The 11,897-nt window shown below is 36.0% G+C and overlaps 1 protein-coding gene across 1 annotated transcript; it reads right to left on the bottom strand.

The window, feature by feature from the left end:
* Positions 1–256: 256 nt before the first annotated feature.
* COMMD3 (COMM domain containing 3) lies at positions 257–4,207 on the bottom strand. Its single transcript, XM_004049147.4, has 8 exons — positions 4,012–4,207; positions 2,571–2,682; positions 2,397–2,460; positions 2,260–2,294; positions 1,853–1,913; positions 1,704–1,760; positions 1,548–1,607; positions 257–624 (listed from the first exon to the last, which is right to left on the bottom strand). Exons 1-8 carry the CDS (start codon positions 4,148–4,150, stop codon positions 565–567), a joined length of 588 nt encoding a protein of 195 aa, XP_004049195.1. The 5' UTR covers positions 4,151–4,207; the 3' UTR covers positions 257–564.
* Positions 4,208–11,897: the final 7,690 nt, after the last annotated feature.

Below are 11,897 nucleotides of genomic sequence, written 5' to 3'. Positions count from 1 at the left end.
CCGGGACTGGGCGGCCGAGGGTCGGGCTGTGGGCGAGCCCTCGGGCGCAGGTAACGGGCCGGGCAGCCGCCCGCGCCCGCCCCCGGAGCCCCGAAGCAGGGGTCTGCGACAGACCCAGGAGATCGCATCGTTTCCTCCGTGTTTAACTTTAATCCTGAGAAAAGGCTATCGTTAAAAGTTCACACTACTCCTATCTAGCTTCACACAAAGTAATAATTAACACACGAACTCAGATCCAAACAAAATATCATCACTCTTTGTGGAAAACAACACCTTATTTATTCAGGGTGTAATACTGTCTACTTCCTTTCAGAAGACTTGAAAAAGATCAAAATAGGATAAATGGACAGTTACTACTAAACGATTCAAATACTTGGGCAGTATCTTTCCCTCTTAACCCTTTCACACGTTTTTAAAGTGTCAAAATTGATGAATGGTATAAATTCAAAAGGAAAATTCTTTTCTACTGAAAAGGACATCCAGCTCGCACAAACGGTGGTTCAGCAGAAGGCAAGGCGTTTCTGGTTTTCCTCTGCACTCGGGCGGATCGTTAACTTCCCCAAGTTACAACTGAGTTGCTCTTTCCAGGCTTTTCGAAGCATCTTTAAGTTTCCCCACCAAGTCCTAAAAGACGTGTATACAATACCACGTTTTTAGGATAAAACATGGAAAGAAGTATCCAAGCTCAAGAAAGATGCAAGAAAAGAAATCAGGACACACCTTCCAAACAAGTTTAAAATTCAACAAGATTTTAACCTTTGACAAACTACTATCGGGCAAAAGAAGCGTTTCCTCGGAAATACCTCATGTTCAAATCGGTTATTTGCCCTCACACTGAAACATGATTTCTAACCGGATCCTTAACCGCCCAGATACATCTGAATTTTCTCAAGTTATCTAACAAAGGTTATGCTGTATACACATTTTCTGAAAGTTGAAAGTTTGATTCATAGTTACATTAAAACGACTCTGCAGAAGATGCCTTTGAAAAATTCAATTTCACTTAAATTTCCAGTAATGAGCTTCATTTTTTAAAAACTATGAAATAAATTCGTTGTCATATCCACTAATAAATGTAGTTTTGAATTTCCCCAGTCTTAAATGGGCAATATAAACAGTTTTAGAATGTTATGTATACTTCCCCCTTTATAAAGTCATTAAAAAACAGTTTCAAAATCCAATTTTGACAGTTTAATTCAATTTCTGAAAGCAAAGACATTTTCAAAGCCATGCTCTTAATTTTGCTTTATCTTATTGGATCAAACTCATCATGAATAGAAGAAATTTACACTAAACACTACAGAAGTTTATTTCAATCAGCAAGAACAGCAAATACAGACCAATTCTCTATTAATAACATCTTAATTTCAAGTGAAGCCTATCTTAAAATACTACTTTTGATGCCCCTTTCCCATTAAATCCTTAACCAGTCTTCATTATCTGCTGACAAATGGTTAGATTAATTTTCTTTTGAACTTCCCAAGAGTATAACTCTCAAGTAAACATTTATAAAAAGACAGGTATATTTATAGATCCTAATACTGTACCTGTAATTGTTCCATGCTGCAACTAAAACTAATCTCTGGATAGGATGGGGAATCAGTGTTCTAGGGCAGGAAAAAAAACACGCAACAAAAAACGCTGTTTATTTAAATCAATGAAATTATAAATTTCATTATTGGATAAGACTTATCTATAAATACCTGTACACTTAAGGTCACCAAATATGCAGGTCTGTACATCCTATGAAGTTGATTGGTCTAAAATAACACAACAAACACGTAACAGCTTTTAACTCTAGGTTTTAAGAAGTTCCCTAAATCCCCCCCTAGAGAAGTTTCTTAAACTTTACCTTTATCTGATATTCCAAGCGCCAAGAAACATCCGTTACATGAGGGAGAGATCTGCCTATACTGAAAGATGCAATGATAACTTTGTACATAGTCTCCTCAGAAGAACTTTTCAGTTATTTATATTTACTAAGAATGGCTCTACTTTCCACCCCCAACTCCATTTTAATCCATTCTGAATTTAAACCATTGTTAAACTTTATTTTTAAATTCTGAATGGTACAGGAGCGTTTCAAAATCATCTCAATAAACGATCTTTAAAAACATTAGCTTAACTTCAATTGTTTGACATGCCCTTTGGCTCCTTTTCTTTGGGTCAAGATCCCGAAGATCTTGTTTCACACCAACACTCTCCATTCATACCTGCAAGTGAAAAGTGCCTCAGCTTGACACCTTATACAGTACCTACCTTCCCAGTAGGATTTCTAGGGAATTCTTATTATTCTGGAGAGGAAAAAGAAAGCAAGAAAGAAAGAAAAAAAAAATCTTTACAAACAAAGTAAAAGAAAAATAGTACTGTTAATTAAAAATTTTAAAGTAAGTAACCTGATATTCCGTGCAAAACAGTTCTATTCGCTCTCTGTCAAATTTACAGTCTTCTAGATAAGTGCTAGAAGAAAGAAAAAAAAAAGCCAAAGTTCTGTCTCCATTTTTAAAACTGAAATTGAAATCATTAAGTTAGTATTTGAAAATAAATGGATATTTAAATAAATCCTGTACCTTAGAGTTGACTTGTCAGCTCGGTGCTTTCCTGCCTCTAGTATGTAAGTTGCAGCTGCTGCATGACAATGTTTTAAAACCACTGGGTCGATATGTTTCAAGTCTGGATGATCTAAAATAAATTAACTTCCAGTGATGCCTATGATAATAAATTCTTTACAGTCATGTTCCTAAAGAGGATATTTTAATTTGGGGTTAAAAACCCTTTAACAAGATTAAAAAAAATCAACTATAAGGACAGTCAATTATAAGTAAATGAGATGAGCAACAAGATCAAGTGAAAAACAATAAAAAGAACACAACAAGAACTCTATTACTAGCTTCAATTAACTTATTTTGCCTTAATATTTTTACTATTAAAAATATTATAGCCCCCAAAGAAAATATAACAATGCAATGGTCATTCTAACACTGGAGTAAATTCAAAGGAAAAACAAGATAAATATTTTACATTGTGTCAATTTTAGAATAAACTTCCATCCTAAAAATGATGAGTTTAGGGTAACTGGCTCCATGAACAAATACATCAAGGGGGTAGAAGGTAGGGCATGAGTTCAGAATATAAGATACAAATTTCAAAATTATATTAGTACTTTCAGGGTTTGACAGTCATTTTTTTTTTTGAGATTAACCCAGGTGGTGGTTACTATTTTCGTTTAAGAACTTCCACTTTCATACTTTTTGTACAAGTGTTTAGTTCATGAAACTACAGAAAAAAAACAAAAATTTGAATTGTTGGGATATTTATATTTAAGAAAATCATCTAAAAGCGATCTGTCTTAAAATATGTCTTCAATCCATACTGACACTGCACCTCCGCAGTCATTGACCGGATCGCTTAAAAGACACTCGCATCCTGGTAACTGGGGCGGAACAAAGTATTGTGCATCATAGTTTAAGGTTCTAGGCGTAGAACCTGTGTAAAACATGCTGAACTAGAGCGCTGGAGTGATCACAGCAACTTGAGGTATGCTCTAAGTTGGCAAATGTCAACACTATCTGACCTAGTAATTACTTCGGAAACAGACCCTTTTAAACCTTTGCTAGCCTTGCCCTGGAAGCCTGAATTGCAGGGAGCTCCCCAGATGAAGTCCAACTGTCAAAACAGCCGCAGCCTCAGACAAGGCTAAACACCTTAGATGTTTAGGCCACAAACAAGACTTGAACACCGGCTTTACAAAAGAACAAAGAGACTGGGAGGGAAACCGGGCCAGGAACGTGGAGTTGGCTCTATGCAGGTGCCAAGTGGGGCCAAAACAATGCTCAGAGTCTGCTCCGAGTCCTGGCAGAGCCACGTCCCCAACACTCCGTCCGGAGCGAAGGGCAAAGCCCGGAGACTTCCTCTTCCCGGGGCTTTCCCCTTCTCGCTCCGCCGGCTCCTCTTCTCCGAGCGCCCCTCCACCCCGGCGGATCCAGCTCCGAGCCGAGCCGAGCGGCTTACCTAACACGGCCTCGTCCGCCTGGGCGTCCAGCAGACTCTGGAATGCCGCCCGGAGGAGAAGCGTGAAGGCGTTGGAGTCGAAGGAGCCGGGATCCGCCAGCATCTGGAAGCCTTTCTGCACAGACTCCGAGAGCTCCATTGTGAGCGCGCCGTGACCTTCGACACGCACACCACGTGACACGCGCCGCGCGCTCAGCTGATGCGGCCGCGCGCGCACGCGGCTCGGGACGGCTGGCGGCGGCGCGGGCTGCGGGGCCTCCCCGCCCGCCTCCGCGCCCGCGCGCGGGTCCCGCGCCCCCAGCCACCGCCTACGGCCTCCCACCGTTTCCGTCCAGCTCTTGCTTGTCCAGCGCAGGCCGCGGGAGCTGCCGAGCCTTGGCGAGAAGGGCGGCCTCGGGCGCTTTGTGGACGCGCTCGGCGCTTTCTCCTTGGTTCGGCGGTTACCTCGGACGGCCACCAGCTCGGTTCCCTGAGAGACCCCGGGGAGACTGCGGACGGTGTCGGGATCCCGGCCCCCGCCTCCCGCAAACGGCGTCCTTCCCGCTCCTCGCTCTGCGCGAATCCTGCGGGGAGCTCCGATCTCAGGCAACTGGATTTTGCTTTTGTGGTTTTTTGTTTGTTTTGTTTGTTTTTTAGCTCACCAGCTTAACCTCGCAGCACTGCCCTTTTATGAGACTGTAAGACATCTAATTATGTGATTCTTGCTTATTTTTACTTTTTTTTTTTTTTGTCATTTCTGGAATACGGCAGTAGTGTCCTTCCTGCATGGGGGGTGTGTACACATGCACGCATACATAGAGTTCCTGTATGCACTGCACTCCAGCAATCGGATTAATAAATTATTCATGAACAGATTTGACAGGATTATTAACAATTTTATATGCCGCTGCAAATAAATGCCAACTGCCATACACATTTTGTGCTACTCACCACATCTGTGGGTCCAGTTTTAGTTGCTCTATGGAATCTGCATAAATATGTTTTTATTAAACAGCTACCTTAGTACAGTTAGGGATGGCAAGATCTTTATTAGAAGTGAGTTACTGTTTAGGATGCTCATACCTTTAAAGATTCAAATACTGTATAAAGTTTAACTTCCTCTCTATTTCTACGAAGTTGGTTTAGAGAACAAGAATGATTCTTTAAAAAACCCGTGAAGCAAAGTAGATTAGGTATTTTTAATCAAAAGCAGTTGAAAAGTTAAAAAATGCAAGTTCTTGAAGGGTGGAGGGAAGGGATGCGGAACAACAAAGATGTTTTAGTCTTCAGGAGCGATTATTTGCAACATTAGACCCAAAGTGAAACATTATTTTCTTTTTCTAACTTAGATGTCTATTTTAAAAATTTTTGATGGATACAGTTGACATTTACCTTGGCACCAATACATAAAGTGTACCTCATTTCACAACAGGATGCAAATAGAGTAACAGCATCAGTAACAGATTGAGTAACCACTCAGCCCTCCTTTGAAAGCTTTAAAAGGCACGTGCAGTGGCTCCTCACTCGGTGAGAATATAGTAGCAGTGAAGGATTTAAAAGTCTCCCTAGAGTCTTTATGAAACAAGCACCTATTAATCATGTTCATCTTTTCTTCCCATCACTCTTCCTAATTTGTTTCTCATCAGTAGTAAAATGTCAGTTGAAAAACTTCATGATACCTGATTACATAGAGAATAGTCAGGACAGAGTTGTGTAAATGTTCAACAATATTAACAACACCCAAGCTTATTATGTTTATTACACATGTATTTTATGACCTAGTGTAACGTTGATTATCAGTACTCTAATAGAATTTGAGTTAATAACTCTAATACTCAATTTAGTGTCAAAAAAGAGAGTATTAATCATGGACATAGATTTTAAAATATTATTTTAAAAGAAAAATAAACACAAGTGGTTGTGAATTTGTGGGCATAAAAGTTAGGAAATTCAGAAGGATTGTTTCCATAATAGCTGTCATATTACTTTGTTGCCCATGTATAAGTACTTTCTCTTAGGATGTTTCCTCCTCTTAGGCCTAAGTATATTCATGTGTTAGGCCTAAGTGATGGGCACATTTTAAGCTCACAAAAATTTTCACCATAATGTGTTCTAATGCTAGAAAAACGGAATTTTCCTACTACAGGTATATTTATTTAAACTTCCTTTGAAGGAGGCACAGGATTGAGTGTTTCAAACGTGTGTCTTTGACAAGTCATTGAAATACATGGAAGTATGATCATCAAAAGGCATGACTACCCAGATGTAAACTCTCTTGGTTACAGCCATAAAGATCAATGCATTTTATGTTAGAAAAACTACATATGAACATATTCTGAAAGTATGAAAATACTGTTTAAAATTTTGCTTTACTCAAAACAGCATTGGAACTTTGACTAAACTTTAAAAAATTCTGCATGCTCAAAGCCAGTAAACTAAATTTGGCCTCCCAAAAGCCTTTTAAAAGAACAATTACGTGCAGCTGAAAACAACAAAATACAGATGCAACCATCTTCACATTATATATATAATTTACACATTAACAATATATCTGGCCTCCTAAACTGCAAATATTAGGTAGACAATGCTGATAAATTTATTTTTCTTTTTGAGAATCTAGAAATCATTTGAAGAACTAGAAGTTACCTTTTTAAACAATGTTTTAGAGTTTCAAGTACATTGTATCCTTTGAACTGGTTAATTTTTTTAGAAACAAACTTAATATTGGTCCCTTTATTGTGATTACAATTAAATAGGCTAGGGCTTTTACCGGATCTGTGTGGTCAGCTTTTCCCACAGACCTCATTGCTGCATTTGTTAGTGTTATGAATTACAATATTTTCTTTTTCAGATTGTATAAGTACTTTTGCTTTTGTGCAAAGAACGCTGAAGGAAGATATTCCTTTAGATTGAAGAGCTCATGGAACTCCATGGGGAGAAAAAATAATAAGTTTAAGTGCCATCGAGACAAAGACTAGTTTTAACTGGCTTATATATTTATTATATATTCTAGTGGGGATCTGTTTTATCCCTGCCTGCTCAGAGAAGAAAGTTTAGAACACTTTAGAAACTACCTCTAAATAGGAAACCTCTCTGTGTTCCCTAACACCGATGCTTTGATGGTTACTTTAAACTCTGAGATATTTGTTAATGAAAATAGGCTTTACTGTTTTAAAGCTATTTTAACCACAAATGGACAGTTGGAAGGAGTATTTAACTGAGTTATATATGACACTTGAGAGTATAAGTCAAAAACTCTTTCAGTGAAGTTTATAAAACCTGTCTATATTCTTTTATTAAATAACTTGGCAAGGCATAGATTGTGACTTGGAATTTGAATGGTCAAGTTTTTGCACATTCATGATCACAGAGTTCAGTGGTCTCAAATTGCATCTTATATCACACTGTCAGACATCAAATTGAGTATTCAGAGGGGACAGCAAAGCTTTTATTTTCAATTTAAACATGTAATCCAATCCCTAATTATTTCTAAACGGTCATTGCTGCAATAATTGATATGGACAAATATAACCTTTTCTCACATTGTATAGTTTAATTTGCATATGTGGATTTAAAAATGTGTGAGGGAAATGAAATACAAATTACATTAAATAAACTGCAACCACAGGGTTTAAAATTAATGATACAATGTTCTCTAAAACAGATAACTTATGCTTATGATTTGGCACAAGTGTTTTGTATTTTTCCTCTAAAACGTTTTTGAATAAATTTATATTAAATAGTAAATAGTACAATTTCTATTTAATATTGTCATCATTTAGTACCATTTTATTTTATTTATTTATCTATTTATTTTAGTAGAGATGGGGGTTTTTCCATGTTGGCCAGGCTGCTCTCGAACTCCTGACCTCAGATGATCCGCCCGCCTTTGCCTCCCAAAGTGCTGGGATTACAGGCGTGAGCCACTGCACCCGGCCGGTACCATTTTAAATATTTCATTTTCATAAGTTTTATCTGGGAAATATAAAACATAAAACTTCAAAATATAAGAAAAATTAAATATTTTAAATCTAAGTTTTAAAAAGTCAAATTATCATGCTACTAAGAAATTGAGTTTATTGTATAAGATCTCACAACATTTCCTGAAATTAGAAAACCGTAATTTTTTCTTTTTTTTTCTTTTTTTTGAGACAGAGTCTCACTCTGTCGCTTGGGCTGGAGTGCAGCGGCATGATCTCAGCTCACGCAACCTTCGTCTCTTGGGTTCAAGCAATTCTCATGCCTCAGCCTCTCAAGTAGCTGGGATTACAGGTGTATGCAACCCTACCCAGCTAATTTTTGTATTTTCAGTAGAGACAGGATTTTGCCATGTTGACCAGGCTGGTCTCAAACTCCTGACCTGAAGTAATCTGCACACCTTGGCCTAGAAAACCATAATTTTGTTAAACTTTGCAAATAAGAAACTCTGTAGTCAAAATCTTGGCAAAAAAATACTATTTAATTTCTAAAGTGAAATTTGGGAGCTGTCATCAGTGTTGTCATGCCATGATTTTGTTAGCTACTTGAGTGAGTGTAAGATAATGGCAAAATTAAAGGAGCAGACCTAAGAATGAAATTATAACTTTAAATATCACATCTTTGTATCTAACCAGTCCATAGTTTTAAAAGGATTTCGTGGATATTAGAAAAGTCATGTCTACTCTTTAGGACTTCAGTGTAGCATGTTGAAATGTATTTTAGGAAGTTTGATCCCTTATTTTTAAGCAAAGCAGTTAATGTCACATGGGGAATATCTGAGTTGTAAAGACCAAAATTGTGAAGTCTTCATCTAAGAAGAAATGAGAAATCGATTTGTAAAAAAGAAATGAAAATAAACAAATGTAGTTTGGCAAAAGATGAAGGCAAATTTTAAGTTAAAGGAAGGAAGTTAGGAAGAAATGAAAGAAAGCAATCATACTCCATGTAACATTTAATGACAAAAGAACAGGTTGCATTATGTGTCTTAGAATTTCTCTGCACAGACAAATAAAAAATAATTTTCCTTTAAATTCCGTAAGTGATTTAAATGATTCACTTATCTTTTGTATGGATTATAAAAAGCAAGTTTGATTCTTAAATCACATAATTTCTATCTTCACTAGTTAATTTATATGAAAATTAGGAACTGGCCAATCACCTAATAAATGCCATCAAATAGACCATTTAGATAATAAGCACAGTTACCTCCTCAACAGCAGGTTGATTTTTTTTTTCTCTACTAAAATTATAAACATCACCACTTCAGTTTCCTATATCATTGATCTGGTATCAGCCAGGATGGCCCATGGCTTAGCTGTAGGAGGGTAAAGTGAAGAAGAGACATGAAACAAGTTTACATTGATGACTGTATCTAATTCTTCCATGTGTACGCAGACAGTCCTTTAAATTGTTTTATATCTTTAAAAAGAGGGAGGGAAGGAGGGAAGAAGAAAGAGAAAGAGGGGGGAAAGAGGAAGAGGAAGGAAGAGAGAAAGGACCTGAGAAGTGTCACAGAAAGCTTATTTAGTGTTTATTTTCTGTGACACAATCCAAGATTCTTTTAGCTACAATGAATTCAACTAAGCTTCATAGTAAGGCTTGAAAAAGACTGAAAGATCATCTGTTATGTCCAGAATCTAATCAGTTTCAAGATGTCCTACATTTAGACTACAACAGCAGAGAATGTCTAACAGAGTCTCTTCGTTTTTTAGGTCTGGATTTGGAATCTCTGTGTTTTTTCATACCTTAGAAATTGGAGTTTGGGTTGGTTTCACGAATTCCAGAAAAAAATGGAACAAATGGGCCTATGCTGTGGGATATTATTGTTGAAAGCCAGTAACTTTTTCAAGTTTGTATTTTGAGAACATGCTTTTTACATGTTAAAATGTGTACGAATAAGTATATTTTGTTTAAGGAACTATAATTTTACAAACAAAAATGAAAACAAAAATAAAGGTTTTTGTAGATTAAAACCCAAGTAACAGTATAATTGCTTATAAACTGAAAAATGTAACTATATTCACTTGTCAAATGAAGCATTTTAGAATGGAAGTTATGTATATAAGAAGGGATGATTTGCATTAAATACATTATAAACAGTTAAGGAGACCATACAGCTAAAGTACCTTTAACTCATTTAAAGTAAGCATTTAAACCAAAATTAATATTTCAAAAGAGCTTACATGGCAGTGAAAGCCTAGATAAGATTTTTAATATTTATAATTGTGTACAATATTTAAAATGATACTGGTTAAGAATTTAACATTTTGGGCCGGGCGCGGTGGCTCACGCTTGTAATCCCAGCACTTTGGGAGGCCGAGGTGGGTGGATCATGAGGTCAGGAGATCGAGGCCATCCTGGCCAACATGGTGAAACGCTGTCTCTACCAAAAATACAAAAATTAGCCAGGCGTGGTGGCATGCATCTGTAATCCAGCTACTAGGGAGGCTGAGGCAGGAGAATTGCTTGAACCTGGGAGTCGGAGGTTGAGTGAGCCAAGATCGTGCCATTGCACTCCAGCCTGGCAACAGAGTGAGACTCTGTCTCAAAAAAAAAAGAATTTAACTTTTCTATTATTGTTGTTATATTCAACAGAATACTGATTTTATCCCCCTTTTCAAATTAAATATAGACTTGAAGCCATTTTATGGATAAGTCAGTCTAAAAACTACATTTTGAAAAATCCTAGTAGAATAATTGTGTTCAGCTTTTTCACATTTGTTACATAGCTAGAACTATTCAGAAAATACTTTGAACTGTTTATACGTAGCTGATTTTTACACCGTGGTGAATGTTTAGAAAGTAATTTTACAGAGTTTTGAGAAAACAAGCACCTAAAAAAATAGATTAAACTTTTCCACTGTGTTTCTTCCCATATACTCAGTTTTTCCCTGAACTTTTGTTTCATTGTTTTATTAAGGTTAAAACATAAATGTTTTTCTAACTCTCTCAAATGTTATTTTCAAAATTAATTTTCTTTGTGTAAGCATTTTAATCTATATTTTATGAAAGGGGATGGGGAGGCAAGTTTTATAAAATCTTTTTAATGTAACAAAACACCAAGAAAATAATGACTAGCAACAGGTGAAAGGGAGAATTGTATTTATATAGTCAGTTTAGTCCATGTAATTAGAAACTTGGACCTGAATTACTGGCGTAATTACTCAACTTTCTTTTCTTTTTTTCTTTTTTCTTTTTTTTTAATGCTAACAGAAATAGGCGGGATCATTTAGAGCAGCAGTATTCTAAATCAAAATTAATCAGATAATTGGCAACTTTTATTTGACTTTTAGTGCTCTATAAATTACAGACCAAAAACAGGAGAAATTTGGTAAAGAATAACAATGTAGATGGAAATATGTGGGTAAACAAGGCCCTAAGAAAACTGAATTTTCAAATGGTTTTCTTAGAATTTGAAAATGACAGAAAATTTTAAATTAGGCCTAACTGTGATATATAGGTGAGTAGTTGATAGAACTATAAGAAAACTTTTATTTTTGCTTAAACAATAATTAAAATGTTTATGAATTGAAATAAAAAAGTTTTATAAGACCAAAAGTATCAATAAAGACATAAATATTTTGTTTTATAAGTTTCAATAGCAATATACATTCTTCTTTATAAAGAACTTTCAACAGTGTATACTGGAAATGTTGGAAAAAAACTGATTTTGCACTTGTCAGTTATAATAGAAGGAAAATAATATTCTTACATATATGTTTTTATATACTTTTGAAAGTTGCCTTAAATTATTTTTGTAGCAAGATGAACATAAATAAAAATATAAAATACAGATGTTTAGAAGTCAGTTTAACCAATAATTAAAGTGCTTCTAGAAACCTAAAAGAGTGTTTCAAACGAATACTTTTAAATTAATTTTAATTTCATTTTGGTTTTATTCTATTTCTAAAAGTTGCTATGATCAATAT

This window comes from Gorilla gorilla, chromosome 8, assembly GCF_029281585.2.
Source record: "Gorilla gorilla gorilla isolate KB3781 chromosome 8, NHGRI_mGorGor1-v2.1_pri, whole genome shotgun sequence".
Lineage (NCBI taxonomy): Eukaryota > Metazoa > Chordata > Mammalia > Primates > Hominidae > Gorilla > Gorilla gorilla.
The sequence above is the reverse complement of the archived record's forward strand: the minus strand, read 5'-3'. Positions and strand labels throughout refer to the sequence as shown.

Bases quoted from the DNA above. Each gene is read 5' to 3' on its own strand.
- COMMD3 (XM_004049147.4), bottom strand. From the start codon at position 4,150: ATGGAGCTCTCGGAGTCTGTGCAGAAAGGCTTCCAGATGCTGGCGGAT. The intron at 1,608-1,703 runs GTATTTATAGAT...TTCCTGCCCTAG, and splicing joins TGGTGACCTTAAGTGTACAG to AACACTGATTCCCCATCCTA. The intron at 625-1,547 runs GTACAGTATTAG...CACGTCTTTTAG, and splicing joins GCAGCATGGAACAATTACAG to GACTTGGTGGGGAAACTTAA.